This window comes from Phaseolus vulgaris, chromosome 2, assembly GCF_051622355.1.
Source record: "Phaseolus vulgaris cultivar YP4 chromosome 2, ASM5162235v1, whole genome shotgun sequence".
NCBI classification, from domain to species: Eukaryota; Viridiplantae; Streptophyta; class Magnoliopsida; order Fabales; family Fabaceae; genus Phaseolus; species Phaseolus vulgaris.
The window spans coordinates 21,830,349-21,852,947 of NC_143499.1; the positions used below are offsets into that span (position 1 = coordinate 21,830,349).

The 22,599-nt window shown below is 31.5% G+C and overlaps 1 protein-coding gene across 1 annotated transcript; it reads left to right on the plus strand.

Annotated features, from left to right (window-relative positions):
• Positions 1 to 533: 533 nt before the first annotated feature.
• On the plus strand, positions 534 to 11,126 carry LOC137810908 (beta-glucosidase 40). The gene is made up of 13 exons (XM_068612403.1): positions 534 to 918; positions 3,378 to 3,444; positions 3,966 to 4,024; positions 5,790 to 5,865; positions 6,220 to 6,291; positions 6,479 to 6,566; positions 6,661 to 6,916; positions 7,167 to 7,282; positions 7,524 to 7,747; positions 7,860 to 7,891; positions 8,167 to 8,269; positions 10,655 to 10,763; positions 10,866 to 11,126. Exons 1-13 carry the CDS (start codon positions 604 to 606, stop codon positions 11,038 to 11,040), a joined length of 1,692 nt encoding a protein of 563 aa, XP_068468504.1. The 5' UTR covers positions 534 to 603; the 3' UTR covers positions 11,041 to 11,126.
• Positions 11,127 to 22,599: the final 11,473 nt, after the last annotated feature.

Below are 22,599 nucleotides of genomic sequence, written 5' to 3' on the forward strand. Positions count from 1 at the left end.
TAATAAAGGTGATTTTACAATGGAAAATGATTTTTTGACCTCCATTGTTCCACCATACACTCCATTGAATATTAATATTTTAATCATTTTTAATTTTAAAAATTATTTTAACATTTGTATTTTGTCTATATTTTCATTAAGGAGATTTTTTAATTTTTTTTAATTTTTTTTATTATAAATATTAATATTTTGTTGTGGGTGTAAAATGGAGAAGGGGTGTCAAAATATCATTATCCTTTTATAATTATGTATTGAATATAACATTAATTAGCTCAAATTATTTGAGATTTAATAATAATAATAATAATAATTCAGATATTTGGATTAATACAATAATATTATTCTAGATATTGGAATTAATGTAATATTATTCCAGATGAGATGTAGTACACTTGGATATTGGATATTTGAAGGGTAAAGAAAACCGTTTGCACAAAGTTATACTATCTTGCTTGAAGCAAACACACAACAGAAATAGAGAAAATAAATGGTATTGAAGAAAACAAAATGGGAAAGCAACAATGCAATTATTCAGAATTTGTGAAAACTTTATAGTTATTTCGGCTTGAACACCCCACCATCACATGCCATAAATGTTCTTTTATGCATTTATTCTTCTTCCCCCGTTCACACACTCCCACTAAAGACCCATCTAGCTCATCCTTAATTGGCTATATAACACTTCTTTCCAAAATTTCCCTCTCTATATATTCTCCCAAAACTCTCAATCTCTATTACCCCTTTCTCCCTTCTCTTCCAAAACTCAATCTTCTCTCTCTAACCATGGCCTCTAGAAGAGCCGCTGTTTTCATATTGGCAATGATGGCATTAGTTCAGATGCGAATATGCAAATCGGAGATAAACCGTCAAAACTTCCCCAATGGCTTCGTTTTCGGAACTGCTTCTTCGGCTTTTCAGGTTCGTACACACTCATCGATTCAACTTCCCCCAACCATTTTTTGCTAGTTTTTTGTTGTGTCTCTCTCTGTTTTCTCTCTATTTGATAGAAAAGGCAAAAACCTTGCCATGTCCTTCTTTTCTGGGCTTTAGATGCTTTTCTTCCGACTTCATAATGTGTACATGGTAACTAACTTTGTCTTTTACACGATGAAGGTGCTGATATCAAAGTGGTACCACATATTCACATTAGAAAAAAGTCTGATATTATAAAAAAATATATGAAACTGTTGTTGCTGCTGTAAATTCTCTGTTTAATATCATTTATACATTTATTTCTCCATTAGTATTTTTTTTTCTATTTAGTACTTTTTTTTATTTTCTTATTTAACATTCTTTTATTTTTTATTTTTCAGTTTAGCATCATTTTAAAAATAAATAATAAATTATTATATTTTTAATAATTTAATTTTAAATACATTAGAAAATAAATATTTTTAATGTTTAAAATAATTAGAAATATAATTAATGAATAAAAATTTAAGTTTTTATAAAATAAAAATAAAAAAGTAAAAAATTTGAAATGATTAGTTTAAAAATTATTTTTTTAAGAATGAAAAAAATAAAAAATTAAACTCTACATTAATATATGTGCACTTATGGTCATTAATTATGTTTCATTTCACACAAACTATGTAATGTACTATTGAAGAAAATATTAAATGAATGATCATCTTTTATTTATTTTTCTTTTTATGATCAACATATACTTATTTAGTGTCGCCTTATATCTCTTATATTTATCTTAATTGGAATTTTTTTTAATATTTTTTTATCTTTATCTTATTTTGTTTTGTCTTTATTTTATATCTTTTATGTTTTTAGTTTTTTTTTCTGTCATTCTTTATTTATTTATTTATGTTTTATTTTATTTTATTGTTGTTGTTTTTATTTTCTAAAACTTATTTATTTTTTCATTTTTTTCTTCTCATTTTTAAGATTAACATTTACATTAGTTCTTTTTTTAGGATTTTGCATTTAGGGTAGACACTTCAATATTATTTGTGTGTCCACTATTAATTAATACTAATTGACTTTGATTTTTTTTTTTATAATTATGTCATGTATTTTTTACTAGAAATTAATATGATTACATCATCAATAATAATAAAAATAAATACCAATTTATGTTTATAGATTCAACTTTTATGTTGTTTTAAGGTTTAATTTTTTAGTTTCTTCATTCTTAAAAAAAAAATTAAACTAAATATTTTAAATTTATTACTTTTTTATTTTTATTTTGTAAAAACTCATTTTTTTATTCATTAATTATATTTATAAATATTTTAAACATTAAAATATTTATTTTTTAATGCATTCAAAATAAAAATTATCAAAAAAAAAGTTAATTAATTTGGTTTTATTTATTTTTCAAATGGTGCTAAGTAGGGAAATAAAAAATAAAAAGGTGTTAGATAGGAAAATAAAAACAAAAGGGTGCTAGATAGAGAAATAAAAACAAAAGAGTGCTAGATAGATAAATAAAAACAAAACAGTGCTAGATAGGAAAATAAAAGTGTAAATGGTGTTAGATAGGAAATTTACCCAATTTTACTTGTATATAACTTTTTCTATTTTTTATATTTATCAAATTATATATTGTAAATCGTATACAATTTACCCTATTTTTTGTAAATCGTTTTTTTCTCCTTTTATCTTTCTTTAAGAATTGTACAAAAAAATAATAATGTTGTTAATAATTGTAGGAGCAGAATTTTCCAATGGTTTATTACATACGTCAAATTTTGTCCGTGGAGTAGAAGTGTATAGTTTTATATGCAGTAAAACTGTTAAAAATCATACTTCGATCTAGTGAGATTCGATTCATTTTATGTAACTTAGTGAGACTCATAAATTGTTTAATCTTAACTTCATTAAAGGCTTAAAGGGAATGTATCTTAATCCCAGAATTATTCTTATATGTGCTCTTGATAATCCTATATCATATTATAACTGAAGAGAAAAAAATATTTTTTTACTGAATTTTAAAATTATATTTTATCACATTATAATTATAAATTAACGCAGTAATATTTTCCAATAATAAGTAATAGTTTGGAAAGGAAAGTCAATGCCAAGTCTACTAGTTGACATTTTCAGTTTGCATTATTTCAAAATTTAGTTTTTGGGTTCGTTTTAATTTTTTCCTCTACTTAATAATAGTTTGTTGGATTTCTTTTTGAAAATGATATTTGGACAAGAATATATAGTTCCAAAACTCGTAACAATGTGAATATGAGAAATGAATAAAGTTTAAAAAGACAAAATCTATATGGTGTGAAGTTATTAATCTTATTACTCAAAAATAGTATTTTTCTTTCACATATTAAAATTATCAAATATTTTTTTATTAGAATTTAATTAAAAAGATTTGCAAACTATATTTAGACAATAATTTTGTTTACTTGTATTGCATGTAGTATGAAGGGGCAGTGAAAGAAGATGGAAGGGGACCATCTGTGTGGGATAAATTTTCACATACTTTTGGTAAGATTCTTTATATCAAACTACATTTATATGAGTTGCTCTATTTATTCCCTCTATTTTTCTTTCTACCTAATTCTCCTAATTCAATTAATGTATTCTTTTTTTTCCGACACTTAACTCTCAAATAACATATCATTTATCTTGTTTACGCCAAAGTAATCATCAAATTTAATTTTCATCAATCATTGAATCTTTTTTTCTTCTGTAAAATAACGACTTTCATGCAAAATCATTATGTAGATAATGACGGCGCTACTTGAAATTGAAAGTAACTAGTTCTCTTTTAATTATACATTTTAATAATTATTTTTGACTAAAAGAGTATATTATTAATGTAATAAGAATAGTTCGATTAAAAGTAAAAATACTTTATATTATAAATTGATTTATAAGATTAAGTTAAATATAAAGTAAAAAAATTAAGATTAAAACGGTTAAAAGTAAAAAAGAAATAATCTTTTACTTGAGAAATTATAAATTGAAAGATGAAGAAATTTTATTTGAACGTTTTATTATTGCAGGTAAGATACTTGATTTCAGCAATGCTGATGTTGCAGTGGATCAGTACCACCGATACGAAGTAAGTAACAGTTAATAGTTTTGGTTTTGGAACCTAATTTTCTTCACAAAACCCCTTTTCTCCTGATAAATAAAATAAAGATTATAAATTATTGTGATTTATATTTGAATATTTACAATTTTAAAAAATTAACACCATAGATTACACCTGAACATTCTGGATCTGATAAGTTTTAATATTTACTTAAATAAGTTTTTGTATTGCTTTTTGACATTGTTAAATGAAGATGAAATCCATGTTAAGTGATAGGTAAATTCTAATAATGACACGTCAGCTATTAAGTAAAACTTGTAAGAGTATTTCTTTCGCTTTAGTTTTTATTAAAATTTTATATTTTTACTTTTAGTTTTTAGTAAGTTTTTTTTATCTTATATAAATTTTTACTTTAGTAAAATTAACACATGTATTTTTTAAATTTTCTTCTGAAGGAAAACACATGAATGCAATATGAGTAAGGTTTTCTTCCGTTTTCTGAAAAAAAAAAAAACTATACACGTCCTAATCTTATTCAATAACTAATATCTCACTTAACAGATGCTAGTAAATGATAATAAGAATCAAAATAGAAATATTTTTTTTATCGAAGATTAGATGGAAAAAAATTTACTTGAGATGCAAAATTCACAAATTAAAAAGAGATGAAAAAGTTATTTAAGCGTATATTATTTTTTTAACTTAAATGCTATTTTTGCTTGGGTTTCCTTACCTCTATTTTAAAAATTGGACTGGTAAATTGATCAAATAATAGATTCAAAGAAATCATAAAATCAATTTTAAGAACTGGAAACAAATCTACAAGCGATTAAAAAATGTTTTTTTTTTCTACATGTAAACTTATTACTATTAATACATATTTTATTTTAATTTTTAGATGTACTTTAAATAATAATAACCAATAAATCAATAAATAATTTTAATTTTTACCTTCATAGCTATGATATTATTTAATTATTATAGTAATTAAATGAATACTAGTTCGGTTGAATCATTGAATGTTGAAAAAAAGTCTTCACTAATATGTCTGATTTAAAAAAGAATGGCCCGCAATTGTCACCTCCTTTATGAAGAAGGTCTTCAAGCGCATGTGAAATATCCTTTCTTTAGAAAGTCTCAAAGTTTATGTGCTTTGAAAAAGTTATGATTATTACATGGCAATGGATGAAGACTTATCGTGAAATTCAGTGACACGCTGGTATAATTCACCTAAGTCTTTTCTGTAATGAGTTTTGCTTTTAGGTTTTGTATTCGTTGTGCTATTGAGTGGGAAGTTTGCTACATTGGTTTTACTTTTTGGTGTTTACTATTTGAAGCACTTACTCGAAGTGCTGTTTATTAATAGTTTTGGTTGTAACTTGGTTGGCTTCACATGGAAACTTTTTGTGCTTTGTTCAGTGTTTTAAATAATAATTTGATTTCACAAAGGTCAATAAAAAATTATGGAATGATATTTTTGTTTGAAGAACTTTTTTTGTGATTAAGTCCTACTAATTAATTAGTATTTTTCTTAAGAATAAGGTAGCAGAAATTAAGATGCAAAATTATTGATAGATGAATGAAACTCTCAAAACAAAAAATGGCTACACTCATCTCAATATTGATAGAGTTAAAAACATTATACATGTCGGCACTTAAGAAGGTAAAAATGTAAGAAGTGCCCAATAAAAATAACATTTCAAATTAATGATACAGTTCAACAATTACTTTAACTCTTGTTGGTCAAAGGTGGTGCTTGTGTTTGAAAATTGCATACTGTTTTTCCACGTAGGAAGATGTACAACTAATGAAGGACATGGGGATGGATGCCTATCGATTTTCCATTTCTTGGTCTCGGATATTTCCCAGTAAGCGATTGCATACTTGTTTTTATTCAAATAGGCAATTGATTCAATACTATTATTTACTACCATTGTTTTAAGCGATTTATCTTATGACAATTTTTATTAAATGGCTCCAGTGCTACAGATTTTTGTTGTAAATTTTTCAGGAGTATACTATATGTTATAACCCCTCTTTCTAGATAACAGAAGAAAAGGACTGATGCATACCAAGTTCGAAAAGAACTTTAACCCTTTTCTGAGTCTGACTGTTGGATAATTTTAACACTAATGTTTTTTATTAGTAATTAATTTGAAATTTTCTGTGACTATGCGTAATCTTAAGAAGCTGATCTGAATCACTAACATTTCATGTATTAGATGGATCTGGCCAAATCAATCAAGCAGGAGTTGATCATTATAATAAACTCATAAACGCTTTACTAGCCAAAGGTAACTCTTATTATCCCTGTGTAATTGTTAGCTTTTTGTTTTAGTTGTGAATATAAAATGCGATTTCCATCTAGAGTGTTGTCTGCATCTTCAAAGTTCTTAGTCATAGTAGGCATTATCAAATCACGATTTATTTGGATGTAGAGTTCTTTAATGCTTCTCATTGCTCGATGCATTACATTTGCAGGAATTGAACCATATGTGACCCTCTATCACTGGGACCTACCTCAAGCCTTGGAAGACAAGTATAATGGATGGCTAAACACTTCGATCATGTACAAAATATAATACAACACTTGCAATGCTTTTAAAATTTTGGTAATAGATGAGAAAATATGCTTATAGTTATTTTATTCCTGTGTGCTACAGAAAGGACTTTTCAACTTATGCTGAGACATGCTTTCAGAAATTTGGGGACAGGGTGAAGCATTGGATCACATTTAATGAGCCACATACATTTGCCACACAAGGGTATGATGTTGGTCTACAAGCGCCTGGACGATGCTCTATTCTCCTTCACCTGTTTTGTAGGGCAGGCAACTCTGCTACTGAACCTTATATTGTTGCTCACAATGTCCTACTTTCTCATGCGGCAGTAGCAGATATTTATAGAAAAAAATACAAGGTAAAATTTATGAAAATTGTAGTAAAGACATATGTTTAAGGAGAAACGAATTGTATTCTATTGGTAGTAATCTTATTAAGAAAGTAATATGATGAATCAAATACAGAATATTATTCAGTGTGTCATTGGCATCAAAGATTTTAATAGTTCATTATTCTTTTAAAAGCCTATGCAGGTGTAGATATGCTCCTTGTGCAATTATTTATACTGTATTAGAAAGCCTAAACATTATTAAGTTTGGTTACTGCAGAGTATTCAGAAAGGATCGCTAGGGATAGCTTTTGATGTCATTTGGTATGAGCCAGAAACAAATACCCAAGAAAACATTGATGCAGCTCAGAGAGCTCAAGATTTTCAACTGGGATGGTAAGTCGTTCTCATAGTACCTCATAGATTGAACTCTTAATAGTTTCTGTCCAAAGGCATCAATGAAATGGCTGAATAAGAAGAAGAAAGAGAAAATTATTTTCACAAAAAGTTCTATATAGGAGTTGTAAAAAGACTCATTTTTGCTTACATTTGAAAGTAAGGCCTGTGATATGCTCCCACCATTAAGATGAGAAGAAGGGCATGATCAAAACTAAATATTTAGATGTCATAATGGCAGGTTTCTTGATCCTTTGATGTTTGGGGATTATCCAAGCTCCATGAGGAGTAGAGTAGGAAGTAGGCTTCCAAAATTTTCGCAATTCGAGGCTTCTCTTGTTAAGGGTTCATTAGATTTTGTGGGAATCAACCATTACACCACATTTTATGCAAGAAACAATTCTACTAATATAATTGGAACTCTGCTCCATGATTCCGTTGCAGACTCTGGTACCGTTACCCTTCGTAAGTTTCAAAGCAGACATTACCAAACAATCATTTACTTTATCAAAGTTATTTATAATTTTGTTGTTTTGCTCTGTCACTAAGTTATTGTTTTCCTTCTCTTTGCTGTCAGCATTCAATGGTACTAAAGCTATTTCGGAAAGGGTAAGTCATAAACGACTGATTTTTTTGTCTCATTCAGATACTGTAATGACAATTGCTTGAGAATAAACCATAATCAGATTAAACTTTGGTACTGGAAGCAAAACTAGTGACAAAAGAATAAGAGTGTCTTGTCCTGTATTTTCTCTCTGTCGTTCTTATACTTAATTTTCATGTTTTATTATAATCAACACTCATTTTGTCTATAATAATGACAGCTAATTACTTAGTGAATAAATGCCATTTTTTTTGTTAATTATGTAAATTTCGTCTCGCAGGCAAATTCTATATGGTTGTATATTGTGCCACAAAGCATGAGAAGCTTAATGATCTACATCAAACAAAAGTACGGAAACCCTTCTATCTTTATCACGGAAAATGGTAATATTCGAATTCTTACATTCTACAAAAATTCTAGAGTGCAATTTGGCATTAAGATATTTAAATATAACCTAAATTGCAAGTTTGGTTGTGTTTATTTAATAAAACAAGTAGATTTATAGTTTTTTTTTATGTTTGTCAAGTTTACTTATATTAAAGGTTAAACAATCTGACAATTACATGTTAAAATCCACTTCATTAATTTTCTCGTCCCAGTGAGATTTTTTTTTTGTTTTTCTTTAAAGTGAATAACTCAGTAGTCAAATCCATAAATTACTTAGTTGATACTTGGTATTTGATAAAGTATATCATGTGAAGAATGAAGAATTGCATTTGATGGTGTTAAGGAATAAAAGGTAGATAGAAAAAAATAAAGGAAATAAAATATTGAAAGAGGAAAAATATTAACTGAAACAAAACAAGGCAAGATATTAATTATCTTTGCTAACTATTACATTTATAATGTTGGCAGTAAATGACTCTTAAATGGTTACAAAAAACAAAATATTCACTTTAAATATATATATATATATATATATACTTTTTTTTTTCTTTCACAATGAAACTTTTAGGTTGACATCCATTTGATGTACCTTTCTATCTCGAGGTATGTCAAAAAGGTCCCAAGTTTTGTTCTTCTTAATCATACACAACTCCTCCTCCATTGCCTTTTTCCACTTTGGGTCATTGATAACTTCTTTGTGATCAGTAGGTTCACATACTACAACATTACACCTCTAATATATGTCAGAGAGTAATCGAGTGCCTTTAATTGGTGGATCATCTTCCATTTCAAATTTTTGCATTTTAAGAAGCCCTTGACCAAGCCTCTTGTGTCATAACTCTACAATATTTTCTCTTTTTTGAAAATACTGTCTGCTCCTCCTGAAATGGATCTAATGAGAAACTTTTGCCTCTCATTTTTACCTTGAACAGATCTTGTCCTGTTGCATCCTTGATCAAACAATGGTTATCTTCAAAAAAACACCTTGAATCCATTTTGTAGCATAACACTCAATAAATTTTGGTTTATATTAGGTATATATAACACATCAGTAATGATTTTAGTACCTGAATGTGTTGCTACAACAATGGTTCATATTTCTTTGACTGGAATGTGACCTTTGAAATTTTTGAAGGCTTCAACTCCTGTAAAAGATCTTTGTCATATGTCATATGATTTATGCATCCACTATCAATTAACCAAGATGCACTTGAATATTGTTGGAGAAACAAGTTGCAACGAAAATTTCATCATTCTCCTCATTTGCAATTTGAGCATCTACATCTTGTTGTTCACTTTGGTTTTTACAAATGACTGTTTCATGCCCAAGTTGATTGCACTTGTTGCACTTAGCATCAGGTCTTCTCCAACACTTAAACCGTGGATGACCCAACTTGTGCAATGCTTATAAAGAGGAAGTCTTTAAAATCAAATCCACGCAATCTTAGTCTATTTGCAATGTCCAGAAGCCTTTCAAAATATTCCTAGATGGATCCTGTCTCCTTCATCTTCTGCAACTCAAACTCTCTAATGAGGTTCAACACTTGCATACTCTTAATTCGGTCATCACCTTCATACCCTGTTTTGAGATAGTTGTCCCATATGGCTTTGGCTGATTTGAGAGACATAATGCGTGTGAATATGGTGGGAGATACTCCTGCAAATAGGCATGCTTTTGCCTTTGCTTGTTTTTTATTCTTCTCCTTTTGTGATTAGTAGGGTTTTCTGGAAGGGACTTAATTTCATAGTCCTTTTCTACATCTTCCCATAGATCTAATGCTTCTAGGTAGGTCTCCATACGAACTGCCCACATAAGATAGTTTTTTTCCATTGAAGACTGGTGGTGCCATTGTTGAAAAACTTGACTCGCTTTCCATTGATGCACTCTAGTGTCCTCATAGATCCTCAAGAAGAAAGCTCTGATACCAATTGTTGGTGCTAAGGAATAAAAGGTAGACAACAAAAAAATAAAGGAAATAAAATAATGAAAGAGGAGAAATATTAAGTGAAACAAAAAAGAGCAAGATATGCATTATCTTTACTAACAATTACATTTATAATGCTTGCAGTAACGAACTCTTAAATGTTTTTACCTAAAGTTTAGGAACAGTTACTTGGACAAATTTATTCAACCATTGAAATAGAAATTTTTTTTTTTTGCAGTTACGTGCAGTACAAAAAACAAAATATCTAACAACATTATTTTTCACATAGCTAGATATCATGATATCGCTTCAAATCTTTGCTTCATAATTTTATTTTTGGTGTATTTTCATGTTCCATAATATGGAATGCAATCTATTTTCCTTTTTTTTTTAGAATAAAATGGTATGAAAGGGTGAAAATTGTAAGCTAAATATTTTTTCTGATGACTGTCACAGGGATGGATGATCCAAATAGTCCATTTATCTCCATTAAGGATGCTCTAAAGGATGAAAAGCGGATTAGATACCACAGTGACTATTTATCTTACTTGTTGGCTTCTATCAAGTAAGTAATGGTTGTTATTAGTTGAATTAGAGTTTTGGGAAAATTGTATGAACAATTTTGTAATTCAGTAAACTAATGAAGTATTGGCTTGTCTTCTTGCAGAGAGGGCTGCAATGTGAAAGGCTATTTTGTTTGGTCACTACTGGATAATTGGGAGTGGTCAGCTGGATACAGCTCTAGGTTTGGTTTGTATTTTGTTGATTATAAAGACAAGCAGAAAAGATATCCCAAACAATCAGTCCAATGGTTCAAGAGTTTCTTGAATCCTACTAAATAAATATGAAAATATGTGCAACTATTTGTAATTGGAATAAAACAAATTTGTATTTGATTAGATTTGAATTGATATGATTTTGACATTTATTTTTATGTTTGAAGCTTATTATCATAAAAATTAGATTTAAGAATGATTAGTGAACCAAGTTTTGCAATTTGAATGAGAGCTATTTTTTTTCATTAATAGTTTTTTCGGTGTTGAGACAATGGTAAAGTAGGTGGAAAATGTCTTTAGGTAGAAGACCATACCAAGGAGAGTTGTGATTAGTCTCCCTAACTCCTTTATTCCCAGTCCAATCCTTTGTTTCGGTTGAATTATAGTGTTCCAACTTGGCCAATGAATGCATGGTTTTCTCCACACAAAGTTGCACGCCTTAGAATCTATATCATTGCATATCCTTTCCAGTAGTTAGAAGTTTTTCAAAGAGTGCATGGAATGAAAGACAAGACTCTCTTTGTTAAAGTAACCCTCCCGTGTAATACACCATATTATTATACTCCTCATGCATATAGATATATGCATATATTTATATACATTTATTTACAGTACCTAAAGTATATTAGGCTTTACAAAACATAATAATATATACAAGGCTACATGTTCCAAAATAGTAAAAAAACTCTTTTCAATCATCTAAGGTAATTTTGGATGATCTTTTGAACCTGGAATTTCATTCGCTTAAGTTCATGTTGTTTCTTCCTACACCTCCATATATTCTTGTACACCTCCATAACTTTTATAATTTTGAAAGTACCCTTCTTTAAAAAAGTTAAATGTTTAAACAAGGTGTGGATTTGTGTGTATTCAAAATTGTTTAATCTGGTGAATCTCTAGATTACACAATCTAGAATTAATTGAAACGATGAAATAGTTTATGAATTGGACAATCCAGAACTCATAACCGGATTCAGAAAAATGTTTTGAATTAGGAAATTTGTAGGGCAAAAGTATATTTTGGATTACATGAAAATATATTTCAGATTACATAGACCGAAAGCTAATATCGAATCTGGAAGTGATTTTTTAACAAAATATATTTTGGATTACATAAATCGGAAGTTAAAACCGGATTCGGAAATAGCTTCTAGTTTATGTAATCCAAAATATAATTTTATGAAAAATTACTTTTGGATTGTCCAAATTCGATGAACAATTTAATATTACAAAATGGCTTTCGACATATGTAATCCAAAATGGCGAAAGGTAAAAATAAACTTTTCCACCACAGAACCACAAAAGAACTGTGAAATCCTCTCAAAATGCATAAAGAACCACCTAAAAAACCTTTAACAGGTTCAAATGGGTATTAGGGTCCCTTGGTATGTTAGATGCTTGGGGTTGCGAAAAAAAAGGAAGAAGGTGAAAAGTTGTTTGAAATTTTAGAGTTTTATTTTTTTACTAAAGGACAAAATCGTATTTTCATATTTATTATGGAGTGTCACAAAAACATGTGGAAATGTAGGAAGAAGCCGCCTTAAGTCCACAAGGTATTATTAATTCCATAAGAATATAACTAGGTCCATAAGGGATGCTTTTTCCTACACCCCCATAAGTTCTTGTATCACCCCATAAATTTTGTAACTCCAAAACTACCCATATGTAAAAAAGTTAAAAAAAATACATTATGGATTACATAATCCATAAGCTAATCCTAGATCTAGGAAAAGCTTCCATATTATGTAAAATGGAATGTGTTTTTTCAAAAAAATGAATTCAAGATTACATAATTGTGTTGAACCAAGTGGTGTTCAAGCTTTGAAGAATCCAAAACCCTTTGAAGAATGTTGAAGGCTAGGTTGTGCTTGCTGTTGCTGAGCTGTCTTAGATAGGATCTGGGGTAGATTGTATATGTAATCCACTCTTGATTGAATCCAAAGCATAGGCACTCTCAATCTTTTTAAAAGAAAAGTGTTTTTCAAGCTAAGTGAAAAACAACCTGTTGTTTTGTCGAAACAACCGATTGTTTTATACTTAAGGTGTTTTTAGGAAAGGTTGAAAACTGTTTTTATGGTTGCTTGTTGTCAAACCAAAACAACCGATTGATTCGTGGAAACAACCGATTGTTTGTTTTGGTACCATAACATAAAAATGGTTTGTACTTTGACTGAGCATTAAATGATTTTCTAACTGTTTACATTCCAGTTTTTAATTCTTTGACCAATCTTTAAATGTAATTAATAGTTTGTTAAGATTTGATAACAAACAACATCTTTGATATATACAGAAAAACATATTTGAGTTTTCACAGATTTTGAGATTTTGAAAGAGTTGAGATTGCTTAGAGATTGAAACAACCGATTGTTTCTGCGAAACAACCGATTGTTTTTCTGGTGCTGTGCTTTTTGCTTTGTGTTTTGGCAAACTAAATTCCTTATTAATTGTTTTTTGAAGTAATTTCATTCTTGGCTTAAAAATCTCCGAAAACCCTCTTTAAACAATTCACCCCCTCTAGTTTAAAGCCATACTATTCTAACAAATTGTGTAATTACATTTGTCCTTCAGTTAAAAAAATAAATAAACCCTAAAACCCCACCTAGGTTTTTGATGTAAACAAAGGAGAAAGGACGCTTGAGGTCCAAGCTCAACAAACTCAAGCCCAATCTAAGGTCCAAGCCCAACCTATGGTTACATCTTCCACCATGCCTCAGAGAATTACTAGGAGTAAGGCACTAGCATTAGGATATGAGCATCAATTGATGTCTCTTTTTGTAATATCTTTAGAATAGATTTAAAATAGAACATATAAGGAAAGTATGAAAAGGAGTATAGGACTTATGAGAAAGTAATAGAAAAGTCACACATTTTAGAGAGTTTGAGACTTGTTTGGGGCGACATTTCTAAATGCCTTTTCTTTTGCTCCTTCTCACTTTTGCCTTTTGAATGACCAGCCCTCTACACTATATATAGAGGTGTTTGGCTCTTGTAAAGACACATTGAATTTTGAAGTAAAGGTACTCTTCTCAAATTGAGTGAGATTTTGTGAGACTTGTTCTCCTTCTCCTAGTCTTATCTTGTGAGTCTTTGAGAGCTCTCAAATGGCGACATTCTTCACTCATCTTGGAGTCCATTCACCTTCCAAGTGGCGTGAATCACTTCCCTTGCTTCAACCACATAAGTGTTTTGTCCTTTCATCTTTTTCTTCCATTTCCATTCCATATCAAATTCTAAAACATGTCTTGTTCATTTGTTCTTGATTTCAATCGGTAGATTCTTGTTATTTCTTGATTCTAATCGGTTGAATGTGTTTGTTGGATGTTTTGTTTGGTTCATATGTTTCCTTTCTTGATTCTAATAGGTTGAATGTTTTGTTTGGTTCATATGCTTCCTTTCATGATTCTAATCGGTTCATTATCTTGTTGCTATTTCAATCAGTTAGTTTTGTTTTGTTCTTGTGTTCATAATTGCTTAAGAATCTTGATCCTAATTCTAAAAAGTGTCAACTAATGATTCATCTCCTAATCAACTCACATAAGTTTTTCAACCTACTTCTTCTTCTGGTTTCTTTCATGGTGCACCCCTTCCATCACAGCACCCCAAGGCATCTCCAAAATGCGATTTTCACCGGTTGAAGTTTTTTTGGTGGTTGTATACATAGTTTGGGAGCATTTTATAGTGCGTTTTTTGATTGTGTGGTAGAACTAGTTAGTTTTTCATATGTATTTCACTCTCCTCTTGCACTATCTACACAAAAAGTGCGTTTATCTACATTAGCAAACAAATTATTTTTCCTAACCACTAAAAGAACCTCACTAAGGCGACGTAGGTGAGAATTTAGGCTTTGACTATATACTCATATATCATCAAAATAAACTACTAGTTATTTACCTACGTAATCCCTAAGGAAATTATTCATAAGCCTCATGAAAGTGCCAAGTGCATTAGTGAGTCCAAAAGGCATCACTAACCACTTTTATAGTCCAAATTTCATCTTAAAAGCAGTTTTCCACTCATCACCTTCTTTGATTCTTATTTGGTGATATCTACTTTTATGTTCGATCTTGGAAGTCATCAAGTATATCATAGAGTCTAGGAATTGGATGCCTATATTTGATGGTGATGTTATTGATGGCTTTATAACCACAACACTTTCTCCATTTGCCATCTTTCTTAGGCACCAACAGAACAAGGACTCAGACTCTTTTGAACCCAACCCTTCTCCAACAATTCTTGAACTTGTGATTCTATCTCCTTAGTCTCCTCGGGATCAGTTCTATAAGACAGTTTATTTGGTAGACTAGCTCCCAGAACCAAATCTATTTGGTGTTCTATACCCCTAAAAGGTGGAAGTCCAATGGGTCCTTCCTTAGGGAATACATCACCAAATTCTTTTAAAAGCTTTTTGAGTTGAGGAGGTAGATCACTAATTTCAGCAAGTGTGGTAGTGCATGTAAGTGCTCTTTTACACAGAAGGAGGCTTGAAGGTTGTTCAGATAGAAGTATCTTTTTAACTTTATTATTTTTTTTTCAAATTTTTCTTCCATCTGAATGACTTTGTGGGAAATTACACTTTTCTCCCACGCCTCAACATCCTAAGGACTTTCTCTTGATTTTCTAAGGACCTAAGGAACATTCCCACTGGACACGAACTTAACCAAGTGGTTAAGTAAGTGTGAATGTTCACTTCACATAGGCAAAGATGAAAAACAAGATATAGTGAGGATGAGATGCAATTGCAGAATTGAAATGGGCACAAGGTAAACATCAATGGTGGATATGGCCTCCCAAATGATGGACCATACTCATGATTATGAGTGAAACCCAAGAGCAACAAATAAGAGAACTAAGAGACAAAAACATAAAACGGAATGGAGAAAATGGAATGAGAAAACTTATGGTGGTGGGTGAGAAATGTCACGCCACTTGGAGGGTGGTTTTGCTCCAAGATGAGTGTGTTGGCCGCCACTTGAGAGCTTCCCAAAATACTCAAGATAAGACCTCAAACCTAAGAGGACATAAGCCTCACTAAGAGCTCACACAATTTGTGTAGAGTTTCTTCACTTCATTCAAATTGAACTCATAAAATACAATGAGGTAGACCTCCTATTTATAGGTGAAGGAGCCTTGGAGAACAAGCATGAAGGGTAGGATGTGAAACACTAAAAATAGGGGTAGGCTTAGGGTTTGACTAAGTCAAACCCGCACCCTAGGCTTATCCTTCTAGAAACTAGGTCAAAATCCCTTCCTAAAGGGCTAGGAACTGGCTAAAATGATAACTACACCCCCTATTATGCTAAAGGCACCTTATTCCAGCCTATCTTTGCTATTTGGACCGCTAAAGAGAGCCCAAATTATTTACAACATATTTGTATCTTATAAGAAGACCAAAAGGAAGAATAATTGGTGTGTTGGTTTATGCTCAACTCTTTTAGTGAGGTCCATGTGATCCTTGGTAGGGTTATGAATTGTTCATTGAGATAACTGTTCATCATGTGCTTTTGTCTTTTTCTTCCTTGGTCATCTTCATAGCTACTTGGGTTGTATCATGCCCCCCCAAGTTCAAGAGAATTCGACCTCGAATTTAGAACTCCTGTAGATAACATAGTTTGTTTGTTCACATATAAGATAATGCAAGGATTGAGATGTGAACTCAACTTATGTTCCTTAAGTGTTGGGAGTGCATAAGATGGGTTCTATATACAGACCAAGTTTGAAAATAATGTTTGGGAATGATAAATCTTTGTGATGAAAATCCTCTTAAAAGATGGAAACCTTTAGGAGATGTTTGAAAATCATTCCTAAAATTCTTTAAGAAAGATGGTAAGTAAGTAGAAACCTTTGGTAATGAAAAAAAGAAGGAAGAAGTATACCATGAAGGCGCAATTATTTTTGTGAGGTCTAACAAGATGAGACCCTTTTTACTTTCCTCGGTTTTTTCATTTTCTCTTTTTGTTTTTATTTGTATTTGTTCTTTAGTTGCCAACTTGGTGCTTTTAGTTGGACAGTTGGCAGTGTTGGGTCTATTAGTGTCTAAGTTCAAGAGGGGAGGGGTGAATTGAGCTTATAAAATTTTCGCAAGAACACACAATTTTTCAGTATTCCAGAGGCAAAAAGAACAAATTGTTTTTACATGAAACATATTGATTCTTCAGAGCAGTCTTGGCACAATTTGAATTTGTTCAATGTAAAATTGTGATCAACAGAGAATTATAACAAAATCAGATCAGCTTAATATTGTGAGGATGAAGGATACAGCTATGCTTAGAAATCAAACAAAATTACTCAACACAAGGTTTTAAGAGGAATGATCCTTTCTCAGGTTTTAATGAATGGACAGTTTGTTCACAAATCACTTAAACCATTATATACAGCAGCCTTGTTTATGATCAGAGAACTTTAACAAATCAGGAAGAACAGTTTTCACTTAAACCCAGAATTAACAGATTCAATTTCAAAAGAACAGATTTAGTTCTTGACAGAATTAAGCAAAAACCAGAAATGAGTGCAGGGATGAGAAGACAAGGCACACAAGTTTTTATACTGGTTCACTCATACAGAGCTACATCCAGTCTCACCTTACCCCAAGGTGGAATTCACTAAAAACAGTACCAATCACTTGCAAACACAGCAGTTCTTGAACACTACAAGAACAACACACACACAATGCTGAAAAACCCTATTTCAGCACACCTTGCACTCCAAGAAACCCTATCAAGGAGTGACTAACACTTACACCTTTACAAAACAGAATAAAGGAAAGATTACACCTGAAAAGAAGATGCAAGAACTCAAAACCAGTAGTTCAATTTGCTGCAGAACTGCACCAGCACCTTCACCAAGATCAAAGGTTTCCTAGAACAAGCACACTTGAAAATCTCTTTGGAAAACCTTTCAAAAATCTTTCAATCCTTCTTCTCACATGGAAAGTGTTTGATCTCTGTCAAAAACGTAATTGCTCAGCACACTCTCATGTGAGATAGACTTTTCTTTATATAGAAAACAGTTTCTAACTTCTTTTCAAAAAACAGTTGAAAAGCAGTTATGAAAACAACATATTCATTTTTGAACTTAATAGATTTATTTTGTGAAAACCGCCAACTCAGCTAACTGAAATAACTGTCTGAGTTGTACCTTTGGTGCCCTAACTAACTTGTGAAAAAACTTTCAACTGACCAAAGGGCAAATCGATTCTTTCACAGTGAAACAGATTAAATGAAGGCAAATAGGCCAGCTCAGCTTTAACTGAAATAACGAACTAAGCTTTGCCTGTGGTCTCAAACAGAACTTTTAGAAAAGCCTTTTAACAGAGAAGAAATAAACAGATTCTTTCTCCATAAAACATATTTATTTTTGTACTGATTTAAAACTTTTAAAAACATTTTAAAAAGCTTTTCAAAACCCATTTAACCACATCATGTGCTTGATCTAGACTTGGTTAGGCATCTAGGATAGGTTATACAGCAAAAGGCAATCATACACAATTACATGCCTAATTACAAATGAATCTAAAAACCTATTACAATCTTCAAAGCACTCAAGCCATTTTCTTCATCAAACACACATAAAGCCTTGGTAGGGAAGAAGCTTCCTCCAGCTTCAACAGGCAGTTCCCAAAACCTAAACATTTAAAACATTTCATATTGAGGGTTTTGGTTGGTGACTTAGTGGTAGAGGTAGAAAGGTGGTCTTTAGAAACCTTTTGGTGAGTAGTGATTTCTTTAGAAACCATCATTAGGAGTATTTTTGAAAGTTGTTTTCTTTGAAATTTGTGATTCCACCTTGATGGCTAGGTGAACCAACTTCTTTAAAGAATAATACTGATAAATTTCTACAACATCTTGAATTTCTCTCCTTAAACCACTCACAAATTGAGTTATCTTTGACTCTTCACTATCATGCATATTTATCTTATTTAAAGTTGTTTCTAGATCTTTAAAATATTCGTCTACCGTCCTAGATCCTTGATGAAGCCGTTGGAGCTTCAACAAGATTTCCTTCCTATAAGGAGGAGGAACAAACCGCGCGCATACATGCTTTCAAATCATACCAATAGATCACGACTGTCCTCTTGTTTATCCCAATGTCCTTTACAGTTTGTTGCCACCATTGGATGACATAATATAAAAAACTAGGGAAGCTAACCTAACCTTTTGGTCCTCGATGACCTTATACACATTAAAGAGATGTTCGACTTTAGCTTCCCATTCTAAATACAAAGTAGGGTCATTAGACCCACTAAAACTAGGTAACTTTACAAAATCAAAAGAATGTTGTGGTTGTTGTTGGTGTTGAAGATGCCGGTTTGCAAAATTGTGTACTTGCTAATCATGTTCTTGACTCCCATAGTGCATGAAATGTCTAGTTGTTCTTGGCGGCTCTCATGTCCTTTCTTGAGTTCTTCTTGCTTGAGCTTCTTTTAGTCTTTGCAATCTTTTCGCTAGTTGGCTTATTTCCTCCTCTTTGTGGACCATTCGCTTCTTGACCTCCACAAGTTCTCCCAAAAGGTGGGCTTTATGATGTGATTGGGGTTTTGAAATTGGCACAAGGTAAACATTAATGGTGGACATGGCCTCCCAAATGATGCACCATACTCATGGGCATCTTCAAGCTCTCCCAAAAGACGTGCCTTTTGAGGAGATTGTGTTTTAGAAGATTTCCCTGAAGATAGATGATATATAATTTACAAGTTAACAAACAATTAGTGAAATAAAAGTTAGAAAACACTTTCTCAAGTTTGCGTCACTTTTGGTGAAAAGAAATCAAGAGGAGAACACTCAAAGCACTAAAAAAGAATTTGATCCTCTCAAAAAGGTCTATCTTGGTGTTGAAAAAAATTTCTCAAGTGAAAGATGACAAAGCCAAACACACTTGATCTCAAAGAACCACAAAAAAACATAAGAAATTTGAAAAGACAAACAAGAAAAGCTCAAAACACAAGAAAGCTAAACCAAATTTTGGGAAAAAAGTTATGACAAAACTTGGAAAGGAAGACAAACAAGAAAAAGGCACACAAAAAGACTCTAAGATACTTACTAAACTTTTAACAATGAAACTTTCTTTAGAAATTGTTAAAGCACAAGGATAAAAATTCCACAATGTTGAAATCAATTTGCCAATCAAAATGAACCCACTATTTTGAAATGTTGTTATTTTGAAAAGGTTGGAACCAATAGACTTGCGCAACTTCTCTTACTTTTTTTATACTTGTGTTTGGATTATGGAACTGAAATGTCCATAGTTTTGATCATGCATATTTTCATAGACCTCCAAATATCACAAAAAGTTTGAGATTCAAATTAATTGATCACTTGAAATATTTTGTTTGGAACTTAAATCTACTTCCACTAAAACAAACTCCAATTACTTTTAAACTTTCACAAATAAAAGCAAAGTAAGTAGAATCAAAATATAAGGACTCCTAGAACACTAAAGAACATATGACTCAAGGCAAAAGAGACAAGAACAATAAAAGACATAAAAGAACATTCAAAAAGTGAACAAAGGTAATGAATAACAATAATGCCGAATTGAAAAGCAAGAAAGTAAAGGGCTGAAATTGAAGGTGCTTGAATGTAAAGACAAGAAAATAAAGGTGATGGAATGAAAAGACAAGAAATTAAAGGTGCTTGAATGTAAAGACAATAAATTAAAGGTGCAAGAAAAGTAAAGTGCCAAATCAACTCAAAGCAAATTAAGCTCAAGAATCTAAGCTCTGATAACCACATGATGTGAGTTGATTTTTAGATGTTTTCATTTATGGTGACACTTTCACATAAGGTTGAGATTTTAGAAATTTATGATGAGGACCTAATGAAGATTCTCACTGGACACGAACTTAACCAAGTGGTTAAGTAAGTGAGAAGGTTCATTCCATAGAGGAAAAAATGAAAAACAAGATATAGTGAGGATGAGATGCAATTGCGGAATTAAAATGGGCACAAGGTAAACATCAATGGTGGACATGGCCTCCCAATGATGCACCATACTCATGATTATGAGTGAAATCCAAGAGCAAAAAATAAGAAAACTGAGACAAAAACATAAAATGGAATGAAATGGAATGAGAAAACTTATGGTGGTGGGTGAGAAATGTCACGCCACTTGGAGGATGATTTTGCTCCAAGATGAGTGTGTTAGCCGCCACTTGAGAGCTTCCCAAAACACTCAAGATAAGACCTCAAACCTAAGAGGACATAAGCCTCACTAAGAGCTCACACAATTTGTGCAGAGTTTCTTCACTTCATTCAAATTGAACTCATAAAATACAATGAGGTAGGCCTCCTATTTATAGGTGAATGAGCCTTGGAGAAAAAACATGAAGGTAGGATGAGAAACACTAAAAAAGGGTCAGCCTTATCAAACCCTCACCCTAGGCTTGTCTTTCTAGAAATTAGGTCAAAATCCTTTCCTAAAGGGCTAGGAACAAGCTAAAATGCTAACTATACCCCCTATTATGCTAAAGGCACCTTATTTTAGCCTATCTTTTGTATTTGGACCCCTAATGAGAGCCCAAATGATTTACAACATATTTGTATCTTATAAGAAGACCAAAAGGAAGAATATTTGGTGTGTTGGTTTATGCTCAGCTCCTTTTGTGAGGTCCATGTGATCCTTGGTAGGGTTATGAATTGTTCGCTAAGATGATTGTTCCTCATGTGCTTTGTCTTTTTGTTCCTTGGTCATCTTTATAGCTACTTGGGTTGTATCACTACATCACATAAAATTTCATCTTTATAGTTCCCCACATAAAGACTAACTTTTATCCGCTTATCTATTGAACTTAAAGCTTTGATGTCTCCAAATCCATGAAGATTGCTTGAAGGCTGCGTTGCTGATTATGGGCATGGGTTCTGGGTAGATTAGAATTTTTTAACCCACTCTTAGCTTAATCCAAAACTGGATCAATCAAGTTCTTTCAAAAGAAAAGTGTTTTTCAAAGTAGTGAAAAAAACCCTGTTGATTTATCGTTTCAATTGGTTATTTTACACTTATTGGTTTTGAAAAAGCTGAAATTGACTGACCTCATAGTCAAGGCCAATTCCATTGGTTGAATTGAGTTTTCAATTGATTGTTTTTTTTTAAATGTTAATAGAATTTGTTAAGTCTGGTAAATCTGTTTTCCATGATTCTTAATTGTTTTGGCCTTTGATTAAAAGTCTTAAACGACTATTTTTGAGACTATATAACTGGTGTTTACATCTTTGAAAATGAGAGAGATCAAATTATCAAAAAGATTAAAGTTTTTCAACATTGCAAGATTGCTTAAGGCTTTGCTTTGGTTAAGAGTGGGATAAGAAACTGATGTAATCCTTCTATACCAGGTGTGATATTTCCTGTTCTTACTTGTATTTGTTTCATATTTGTAAAACTTGTAAGGTTCTGGTGTTTACAGTAAGAAGGTGTTATGACTTGTAGTGATTGTGTATCAAAGAGGGTGAGTGTTCTTAAAGGGTTCAAGATCACCTCTTTGGTGTTTGAGTGTTGTAATCTGTGGTTGATTACTTAGTGGAATACCCAGTGGGTTCTAGGGACTGGATGTAACTCTTGGTGTAAGAGTGAACCAGTATAAACATTGTGTGTGAATCTCTCTATCCCTTACTCCTTAAAACTGTTTGAACTGTG